Source organism: Barbatula barbatula, assembly GCF_947034865.1.
Source record: "Barbatula barbatula genome assembly, chromosome: 1".
In the NCBI taxonomy this organism is placed as follows: Eukaryota; Metazoa; Chordata; class Actinopteri; order Cypriniformes; family Nemacheilidae; genus Barbatula; species Barbatula barbatula.
This window is the reverse complement of record NC_136766.1, coordinates 24,410,833-24,422,232: the sequence shown is the minus strand read 5'-3', so window position 1 is coordinate 24,422,232 and position 11,400 is coordinate 24,410,833. Positions and strand designations below refer to the sequence as shown.

Below are 11,400 nucleotides of genomic sequence, written 5' to 3'. Positions count from 1 at the left end.
AATAAAATGACGATCGCTAGCATGCACGAGGTTAGCTAAGTTAACAATTTCTCAAACTCTCAAAACCAGCAAGTTCTCGACACATCTCCATTAAATCTACACGCACTCATTATACAATACAAACAAGTTACCATGTGCACTGAAACTAAAGGTTTTTTAACAGGTATATCTCAAATCCATATTGCGCTGATACAAACACATACCTCACTCAGTCAAGTAGAACGCAGGCTGAAAAAGGATGCAGAAATTTTGTATATATATCGATCACACCAGGGGGCGCACTTGCAATACCTCTCCCAATATATATAAGCTCCCATGAATTATGCAACATTTTGGTGAAATAAATTCACAAAAAAAATAGAAAATTAAAGGTTGCAAAAATTAAAAACCTGTTACATATTTATGCCCATCCCTGGCTGCAACTGCTGGCCCACAGCGCAGCCCATCTAGAGGCAGCACAGACAGTCTTGATGGTAAGCCTGTCTCGCTTGTAGGTTGGCACATGTCTCTTTCTCTCACCTTGCCGTGGGCATGCTTTCCGGGAGAATTCCGCAATAAAAGAAATAGGATCCATGTTATGAAACAGGTATCCAGAATTAAAAAAACTTTCCGAAAAAAGTTGGGAGTGCTTGGGAGTTTTAACAAGTTCACCGTGTTAAGCATGGTGGTACGTATGCTGTATGTATGAATGTATGTCATGCGCATAATGCCCGGCTAGCTCAGTCGGTAGAGCATGAGACTCTTAATCTCAGGGTCGTGGGTTCGAGCCCCACGTTGGGCGTCAGTCTTTTGTAGTTGCTTGACGAAGACGGAAGGCGATATATTTTGTAGTAACTTTTGTAGGGCATTGAAGGCTAATCCACTGGCAGGAGGTGAAGTCACTGAAAGCTTTTAAGCAACCATGTTGGGCTGCCCAACCTACAGAATAGAATAGAATAGAATAGAATTGCAGAATAGCAGAATAGCAAATGTATAGAAATAAGAAAAACACGATATTATCGGCATGCAGATATTATCGGCCGATAGTGGCTTATATAACGTCAATAGTTTGCACGAGGAGTGAAAATCGGAACATGTACACATTCATAACAACGCTTCATACCTTTATTATGATTCTGTACGTCACGCAAACTGCACCTTTAATCCGTTTTTTATGTTGGGTGAACTATCCTTTGTATAGAGAATAGTAAAAAAAACAAGTTAAGTGAAATTTTTTTGTTGCTTTCTTATGCAAGGGCAAATCAAGTTAGGTGACTCTCAGTCCTAAAATATAACACAAACTCTCTTTTTTAGACCTAGACTAAAGAGTAATTTTTATGAGCATCCTAAAAACATACATCGTGCACCAGAACAAAATAATGAACAATACTTGTATAAGTATTCTGTATAAGTACCATTTTAAATAATATTTTTTGGATGATCTATTGATAGAAATGCAATGGAATATACATAGCCATGTCTTCAGAGGTGTATGAAGAGCTTACACAATTAATCGTTATGTTTTTATTACCTTAGAATTAGTTATTTCTATCTACATACTACACAGGTCCCCTTGCTTGTAATTCACCCTGTTCTCTGAGTCGTCATAGTGTTTTGAAAGATAGGGGTGGAGTGAGCGGTTGGTTGCAATTCGCAACCTTTAAATAATACAAAGAAATGTATAACTATAACCAATTCTGAGAAAAAAAATTCAACTCTGCAGAGCTAAACAAATAAATCTTATTAAATGTCTTTTAGCTAGTTTACTCTTAGCTCATATTAAGTAGTGGCCGGTATGCATGTTCCAATTGTGTGTTTGGAGTGTAAACTGAAGCTCAGATTTAAGAATTTGAGGAAGCTTGAAAAAATTACAACAAGAGACCACAAGGGATGATCAACATATCATATTTTACAGTATCAGGGTGGGTCTTGTATCACATTAAATGCATGGGTTTTTGTACACTGTTCCATTTATTACACAGCTTGTGTGTAAATTATTGGACATGAAATGCTGATTTGACATTTTTTATTAGCTCATTTGCATATTATCTCAAGAATGCAGACTGTATGCCAGTAAAAGTATTTACGTACACTGTACTCTTTTTACTTTTTCACTGATACCATGTTCTTTTTTAAATTCACATTTTTCAAATTCTCATTCTCTCATTTCCTGTAATTTCCATGTTGTGCAAAAGTTTGTTCCGCATCTTGAGTTTTATACCAAGGCTGTCCTCAAGCTACACATCGATCATTACAGCACAAACCTTAGCAGAGCAGTTTGACGATTATTTTATTTATCCGCAATGACTTCACTTTTACTGGTTAGCCTTTCTGTTACTGTAATCTTTAATATGGCATTTCATTAATAATGTGCATCTTTGGTTTGGTATATTAATTAACTATAAAAATAATTTACTATGAGTCATCTATAATAGATAGTTACACTGATGGTTATCAGTACTACTTTTCTAAATGGAAAAACAGGAACTGGTCGTATTATGACCAAGGTGATACTTATAACCAGGATTCTTAACTACTATACAATACTGCTTTTCTTCATCTAAAACCACTGGAAACTAATAACTAATCAAGAAATTCGATGTAAAAAATTGTTTCTAATAGATGGTGTGAGCAACAACAACATAAACGAAAATTGTGGTGCAAAGAATTCAATAACATTAATATACAATTAAATACTAATAAATGAACATCAATATAAATTAAATATTAAGTAATTTGTTATATTATAACCAATCACAGACCGGAAGTTAAGTTCGGGGCATATGCGCACGATGAAACCATCTATACGTCGAATTGAAGATTAAATCAATAAACAACACAACTACTAAAAGAGATAACATATCTTCCATTTTTATTTATCATAGATTGTTATGAGGTTAAAGTGTGTTACATTACAACAATAATGTTAAAAAGTTTATTTAAATAAAATACAAATAATTGTTTAATAACATAATTAGTTTCACATTTTTTTAAAGCTTGTGATTCATATTTCATCATGTAACAGTCTACATTATACAAAACATCAAACCAAACACACTGATGTGATCAACACGTGTCTAATATTCAAGAAAAAAGGTATAGTGACATAACAAAAGAAAACAACAATACATGCAATGTACACCAAAAGCATAATCTAAAGTTAAAGATTCTTATATAACAGTTTTATTACTTCTATTACTATTGTTTTAATAATATTTGTGTTATTATTAATAAACAAACAATTTCTAGAATGTCTTTTTTAAATTTGTTTTAGACAGATAAAGGGCTACCCATTGTTCATGCTCTAATTCCAGCCTTGATCTTTATCAACCAGTGCAGCAAGAGAAACCAACTATACTAGTATTGTCTCATCTGACTCCAGTGGAGCTTGGCTTGTAAGTTCTCCATTTTGAAAATTTCTCCATAGTCCACCACTATCCATTATGGGTTGCCTGCAAGGCACATCTACACCCATTTCCTGTGAGGGGGGTGTATTGCATGTTTTAAACAGCACTTCAAATTTAGTCTGTGACTCTCCTGGCTCCTGGAAAATCAACAGTTCATATCTTCCAAACCGTAGAAAAACCTTGTCATCAAGTTCAGCTCTTTCAAGGTATCTCAGTTCAGACCCACCAACCCAAAGTTTTCCCTTTTGGCTCATGTTCTGGATCATAAAGCTCAAACAGGGGCTGCCAGTTCTCCTATATGCCTGTATGGAGAACTGTTTTCTAGAAACACATGTGTCATTAAGGACAAAAGTACAGGCCTGTCCGTCACGACCAAGTCTTAGGGGATCTTCAGCATCCATAGTGTGTGGGTTGTTTAGGGGCAGGCTGTGAAACAGAGGATGGGAGGCTTGATCAGGGTGGAAGAGGTGCACATGGAGACATGTGAGCAGTTCTTCGGTTTCTATGCTATTCATTTTATCAAATGATGGTGGAAAAACTTCTGTGGAAGGTAATTTAGGTATTGTTAGCACTTCAGGAAAATGTAAACAAACAACTCGTCATATTGTCAGTACATATTACATGTTGCGGTATGACGTCATCTACGATAGGCTAGTGAAAACAAAAGTAAATGTCTGTAAATAGAGATATGTAAAACAGACCTAATTTTATTATTATTAAACATAAAATAGTTGATATATTTTATTACACCAATGAAGTGTCTACGTACAGATTAAACAAAAGAAAACCAAAGCTTACCCATAAGAAGTTTTCGCCTCGAATGTCAACTAACGGGCGGTTGCTTTTTACTGAAGGTCGCTTTCACAAATAGACATGATTGCATCATACGCGCTGATCCCGCCCTGAAATGTGACACTCAAAAATTCCAGAATTGCGCAAGAAACTTAGGCTGCGTCCAAATAACCCCACTTGAGGTCTTGGGCACTTGAGAGGGGGTGCACGCGACAGGCTGTTTTCTGGCGGGTGGCAAAACAAACATTTGGTGAAATTCCGCCACCTATTGGACTGGAGTGTGTAACGCTGACGGAGAGTTAAATATATAAAACAGTAACAAAAACAAATATAGAAATTAATTGTAGATACATTTAAGTAATCTCATAATTCAATCACAGCATCTTCTAAATTCTTTTAAACATATTAACCTTCTGAAGGAATCTCATTAGAACACAATATTTCTTAAATGTATTTGATCCATTATTCAGCAGCGTTTTCATTGAAATTCTTTAAATTCCCAATCCTTTTGACCTTTTCCAGTAATGTTTCTCTATCATTTTCATAAGCTAAGCAATTTAATAGAACATGTTTCTGTTTATAACAAACCACAATGACTACAATTCCCAGAATCATGTTTACCCATTCTAAATAAGGAGCTATTAAGTTGAGCGTGACCAATACGAAGTCTTGTGATAATTATATATCTCTTCTACTACCAGAATCCCCTCTTCCACATCCCCACGCTTATATTGAATACCGCTTCGAGATGTTGCGGAAAGCTTTCCAGTGTTAGTTATACAATTAGTTTTTAAGGTTATATCTATTTATTCTTATGTTTGGCTAACATGTGTTTTACTTTTGCTTTTGGGTTACAGCTGCTTCACAATACAAATAAAGCACTATAAAGACTTGACTTTACTATATAATTAGACGTTACGTATAATTTCGTAATAGTGTATTTAGTAAAACTGCTTTTATCACATAATAATAACACCATATTAATTAACGTTATATGTTTGCACTTGCTAAGTGTGTCCCATCGGGTTTGAAATCCTACATGTTCCCTTTGGATCTTCACGCCCACTAGAAAACAGGAACTGACAGGAAATACGTCATAGGGTCATAGCTGTGGCTTAATGGTTAGAGTGTTGGGCTTGTGATCAGAAGGTTGCCGGTTCTAATCTCAGTGCCAGCAGGTCATGACTGAAGTGCCCTTGAGCAAGACACCTTACCCCTGATTGCCACTGTATAAAACTACTTGTAAATCGCTTTGGATAAAAGCGTCTGCCAAATGAATAAATGTGAATGTAAATGTCATAAAGGTAGTCAAGTGGTCAAGTGCAAAGACAGCAAGTGGGTGTATTTGACGCAGCCTTATAGTCATTCACTATTCATTTCATGTTTCAAATCATACCATCTTGCCGATGATTTAACCCAAACACGCGCAGTGGCGGCATAAACGCATTCTTGTGTATTTGAAGATATTTGTTAACATGAACTAAAAGACTTTCCACGATCACACTTGCTGATTCAGTAAAACCGCAAGCGGGTGGAGGTGTTTAAACATTACTGAGAAACAGTTTATGGTCATAATTCGTTGTATTGGTAATTTCCCATCGGTAAAATAATGCTGTAAACTAGTGGACGGAAAATGTTACTCCAGATTAAATTTAGGGGAGGATATTTGATTGGAATATGCATTCACGCGACTGATTGAATTGGAATGAACTTGCTTTATTTTCGTTTAATTTATAACGTCATATAGTAGCCTATATAAGTAGTTAATCATTAGAAATAGTTTAGGTAAATACAGTATGTTAAAAAGAAGTGAAATGTGGATGATTAGTGAGCATCCCTATGCCCTACTCCCTTTGAAGGGCTGAGCCCTTGAAGTGAACTCTTTGAAGGGTATAGTGCATTACTGTCTCTTGGGTAGGCATATGCGTCTGGAACACAAGAGAATGACTGGCCAAATGTTACCTTGACAACGCCACACGTGCAATCTGAATCCAGCGCTCGTTTGTTGAAAATAAACAACAATTTTAATACGTCTTGTTGAATATTGTGTAATTATCTTATTTCACCTTGTTTTGTCACTCAACTTTGCATTAATAAAGGAAATATTCGATAAAGGAACCTTATAAACATGTAGCTATTATTAAACATACTTCCTATAAACTAAATGATCTTATATTTCAACCATCTAAAATCATATCTATCACTGACTAAAATAGTGTAAAACAAACACAAACTAAATGATTGTACTAAGATTTAAGTAATGTTAAAATCCCGCACCATATTTGCTTTAAAAGACGTCGCGAAAACTCGTAATCCAAGATTATGTGGTCACAAACGGAACTCACTTCTTTTAAGTGACCACGGTGACCCTTTGCTAACGGACTTCTGAAAGGTCCCTTCGCGAATTGATTCAGGTGTTCACTTTCGTTTGGAACGCCCCTACAAATGGCATCCCCTTCTCGAAGGGCCCTTCAAATGTGCATAAATTGCCGTTTGGAAAATGCCCTAGATCACCAGGACTCCACTGCCCTCTCTGCAGTCCATTTACCATCGCGGAGTCCACAGAAGAGCTGCATCCACCATTAAAGACCACACCCACCCCAACACAGAATGTTCACATACTCCTACCGTCAGGACGGAGGTACAGGACTTTAAATTGCAGGACTTCCAGATTAAGAAATGTATTCTTCTATTAGTATATCCTGCATTTGCTAATTGCACTTCTGGTTAGACCTAAACTACATTTCGTTACACTGTACTTGTATATGTGTAATGACAATAAAGTTGAATCTAATATAATATAATATAATAAACATGGTTTTTGTTTAGTTTGTATTATTTTGTTTCAGCATAGTTTTTATTATTATGTTATGTTTATTCTTATATTGTATGTATGTATGTATGTATGTATGTATGTATGTACTATCCTTTGTATAGAGAATAGTAAAAATAACAAGTTAAGTTAAATTGTTTTGTTGCTTTCTTATGCAAGGGCAAATCAAGTTAGGTGACTCTCAGTCCTAAAATAGTTTTTATTATTATGTTTCTTATTATGTATGTATGTATGTATGTATGTATGTATGTATGTATGTATGTATGTATGTATGTATGTATGTATGTATGTATGTATGTATGTATGTATGTATGTATGTATGTATGTATGTATGTATGTATGTATGTGTCTTGGCATTCATTGTGGACCGAAAAGTAAGAATTTCATTGCTCAGGGAAGCTTGTTTCCTCACTGCAGGTATATGACAATAAACACTTTGAATCTAGACTGTAACGACACCTACAGGTAACACATTGTAAAACCTTTTCCACGAAATATAGTTGATTGATCGTCGTTTTATCCAATCGGTAACCCTGAAGTTGTACGTAAGAAAGCTCAAACGTTACGTTGTGACGTTGATTGGTTCAACCCGCCATGTGGGTGGAACACAGGAAGTATATTTAGTAAAAGACCCACCCCTCTTCCTCATTGTGGCGAAAAGCTGGCGGTAAGTAATGTCTGCTGTTTTTGACCTTTATAACCTTTATGTTTCGAGTATATGTTTGGTCTTGTAATGCTTTAAATATGAGCAAAATTAACAATTCTAGGTATGCCTACAAAGAAATAGTTTTGTTAAATACGTTGAAGTCTCACACATCGTGCTGTTCACGACGCACAGCGCCCGTTTTGCTAGGATGCTAATGCTGTTAGCGTATTCAAACCTAGCGACAGAAACGTGCGGCCCTCGAACAAAAAAAAACGTAAACGATGTTTCGTTGTAATGTTGTTTTGATGAAAACGTGTTTTTACAAGAAATGATCCTCTCAGCTTGTGGCGGAAAAATATAAATGCAACCATAAATACACACACGAACCCGATACGGTTTGAGATGACGCACAATGGTCGTTTGTTGGTACAAAACTGGTTTAAATGTTACTAACAAATAGAGAACCGTATGTCTGTGTATAAAAATGGTACTTCAAGGACTTTAAAACTTTGTATTTGCATAAGAAACCGGTTTGACTGCATTGGCTGTTTTAGAAATCCCACCCTGTGTAATGAACGTCACAAAAACGATTTCGATTTCGCTTCAGACACCAGTTTCATGTTCTCTCATTCCAGCGAGCACTGCATTGACCAACATGTATTGCTCAACCATTAAACGTTTGCAATGATTAACTTATTTGTGGTTTATATTTTGCAGTGTTTCAAACCAGTAACCCCTCAACCAACATGGTGAAGATTTTCATTGGAAACCTGCCCCAGCAGACAGAAGTAGAAGAATTGAAGTCCCTATTTACTCAATATGGGGCAGTCACGGAGTGTGCTATTATCAAAAACTTTGCTTTCGTTCACATGGATGATCGCAAAAGTGCAACAAAGGCAATCAAAAACCTTCATTTGTACAAGCTGCATGGAACACCAATCAATGTTGAAGCAAGTAGGGGCAAGAACCAGGGTCCTGTAAAGCTGCACGTGGCCAATGTGGAGAAGGGATCAGATGAGGAACTCAGTGCGCTGTTTGAAGAGTACGGAAGCGTTACTGAATGTGCCATTGTTAAGAATTTTGCATTTGTACACATGAGCAACTCCGATGAGGCAATGGATGCCCTCAGGGGCTTGGACAACTCTGAGTTTAAAGGTTGGGGACAGGCTTTACATATGCCATAAATTGTTTATGTTGCCCCTTTGTAGTTTTGTGGGCTTATCACATTTCCAAATGTTTTGTTCTTGCAGGAAAAAGAATTCACGTGCAGGTTTCGAAGAGCCGACCAAGAGGAGATGAAGAAGATAACTATGGTCCCCCAGACAGAGGATATTGGCAGCCCCGTTTCCCTGGTGAACGACCTGAGCCCCCTGGTTATCCTAGAGGTCGCTTTGGGTACCCTCCTGGTCCCCCTCCTCCACCACCTCCACCCCCCCCCAGGCGTCCCCCATTCCCAGAGCGCGCACCTGGGTCCGATCGAGGTGTGGTTGACTATTATGAGAAATACCGTGCCCGCCCTTATGGCGGAGCCTCTTACGACGAGCGGCGTGCCATACCCCCTCCCCCACCGCCTCCCTCTGCTGCCATAATGAGAGAGCGACTGGCTGGTAACGGCCTTGACCCCTATGAGCGACGGCCCTTGCCTCCCCCCCCAACCTCATTCTACGGCAGGGATCGCAGTCCAATCAGACGTGCACCTCCAGCTCCTCCGGCACCCGCAGGAAATGGTTATTCATACGAGCGTTCACGTCTCTCCCCTCTCTCCATGTCTCGTCCCCCGATGTACAGCATGCCTCGAGCCAGAGAGCCCTATAATGACAGGGTGCCTCCTCCACCTCCTGCGCGCTACTCTTATTAAAGCGAATCCCTGCGCTTTTGTAACCCAAGGTGAGAATAGGATACCGTGTCTCGCAACCCATCCCCAATATGAGCTCTATAGGATAATTTTAAAATTTATTAAAAGTTTTATACTGCGCGTAGTGTAAGATGCGCAAGAAGCAATAGCGTGAACTTCGTATCAAAGATCGTAATACAGACGACCATATGGTCTTTTAAACAACTTGAGCTATGCTTCGTATCGAAGTGTTTGGATTATAAATAAGTTATTGACTATGATCCTGTAAATTTACTACGCATACACGTTTTCTAACTAGGCTTTTCGATTCAGTAGTTAAAGGTGATACTGCAGCCGTTTGACTCATGTGGTTTGCTCTCTTTTCAGGTGTAAATTATTCAAGACCGTCGTCGTTGTCTCCAGATGCACGTGACGCGATACGTCTTTGTCTGCCAGAGCGCGTTTCGTTCGCCTGCGCATCATAGTGGAAGAATACTGTTGCTGGCTGCACATTCTATAAAACAAAAACGCTTTTACACGCATAAAATTCGTTCTCATGCTTAAATTGTTAACTTGCTTTTTCCTCCCTGTTTGTTTTTCTTTTATTATTTTATAGTTTTTGATTGGTGAGTGAAGCACTAAACCAGCAAAAGTTACTTTTTTTAAAAACACATCTAGCGATTTAACTTTACATGTAACGTTACAATGTATTTACACTGTCTCCTTTTTAATTCTGGACTGGTCTTATCGTTTTGTTGTTGAACAACTGTAACAAGCGCTATAGTAAATAACTTTGATTTAAAACAAAGCCCACGATACATTTGTGTGAAGTTCAATTTGTTTCTGTTGGCCTTTGATAAAGCTTGAAATAAGCAGATACTCTCGTGCGGCATGCAATTACGAATATAATATCCGCAGCAATAAAAACCTGTTCGGAGACTGGCTTTGTTGAAATTGCCATTTTAATTTTAGAGCCTAGCAATTCAAGAACTGTACCCTTTTGTCTCTTTTCTAAAACGCTGATTTTAATAAAGACTGGAACTTGGTGCATCATTTTGGTTTTCTTTCCAACCTTTTAAACGTACAGATCATCAAACCAAAATTAAAAACCTTTATTAGAAGCCTAAGCCGTTTAACATGTGGTCACTCTGTTTAGAAATGTATCGTTATTACGATCTGGAGCTATTTGCATGACAAAATGAGCGAAATTACTTCGTCTTTGACGCTGTACTGTAACCGCTGACATCTCGACACTCGTTTGTTTCCAAATCATCCTGTTTGAGTTGCCATTTTGACCTGCCAAGTGGATTGACACAATATTTCCTTATAGAACAATCTTGGTCCTTTAATTTTGTTCACTTAAAGCCAGGTAAGTTGACAAGTATCTTAACCATTCAGCATGCATTTGCTTTAGGGTTTCAGAGTATAGCTATATATCTTTTCCTATATACAGTTCCTGCAATATCATGATGCAGGTTGCATGTTTTTATAGTTTATATTTAGACCAGGAAAGTTCAAAGCAAGTGGCGTTCATGGTTTCCTGATGAAACTCGGGGTAAGTTGTATGCTAAAGGTGCACACAGTAATACTTATTTTATTTCTGGCTATTGTGCCAATGATTTTAAATTTATGCAAATGCTTTCAGCTAATAAAGCTGGAAGTTTTCTGTTAGACAAGTAACGAATGGAATAGTACAGGGCTCTTCAGACATGCCTGATTATATTGGACTACTAGAAACTGCATGGTTTTTTTTCATTGTTCTGTTCCTTGTTTTTTTATGGGTAATTACTTTGTGCACCTTTTTAATTGAGTACTCTTCAACCCATATTGTGTAAAATTGACAATAAAGTTTCTTTATTTGGTATTTGTGACTCTTCGTTTTCTTGTGGGGGATATAATGTGAGTGCCT

General features: G+C 37.5%; 2 protein-coding genes across 3 annotated transcripts; one reads left to right on the top strand and one right to left on the bottom strand.

Annotated features, from left to right (window-relative positions):
- Nucleotides 1-2,834: 2,834 nt before the first annotated feature.
- tifa (TRAF interacting protein with forkhead associated domain) lies at nucleotides 2,835-4,247 on the bottom strand. Its single transcript, XM_079469389.1, has 2 exons — nucleotides 4,185-4,247; nucleotides 2,835-3,927 (listed from the first exon to the last, which is right to left on the bottom strand). Exons 1-2 carry the CDS (start codon nucleotides 4,186-4,188, stop codon nucleotides 3,332-3,334), a joined length of 600 nt encoding a protein of 199 aa, XP_079325515.1. The 5' UTR covers nucleotides 4,189-4,247; the 3' UTR covers nucleotides 2,835-3,331.
- Nucleotides 4,248-7,582: 3,335 nt separating this feature from the next.
- On the top strand, nucleotides 7,583-11,355 carry rbm4.3 (RNA binding motif protein 4.3). Of its 2 annotated transcripts, XM_079454145.1 has the most exons (4): nucleotides 7,583-7,678; nucleotides 8,375-8,812; nucleotides 8,908-9,544; nucleotides 9,879-11,355. In XM_079454145.1, exons 2-3 carry the CDS (start codon nucleotides 8,404-8,406, stop codon nucleotides 9,513-9,515), a joined length of 1,017 nt encoding a protein of 338 aa, XP_079310271.1. In that variant the 5' UTR covers nucleotides 7,583-7,678; nucleotides 8,375-8,403; the 3' UTR covers nucleotides 9,516-9,544; nucleotides 9,879-11,355. The 2 variants fall into 2 exon arrangements, with proteins under 2 accessions (XP_079310271.1, XP_079310272.1); XM_079454146.1 differs by having other exon boundaries at nucleotides 7,589-7,678; nucleotides 8,908-11,355.
- Nucleotides 11,356-11,400: the final 45 nt, after the last annotated feature.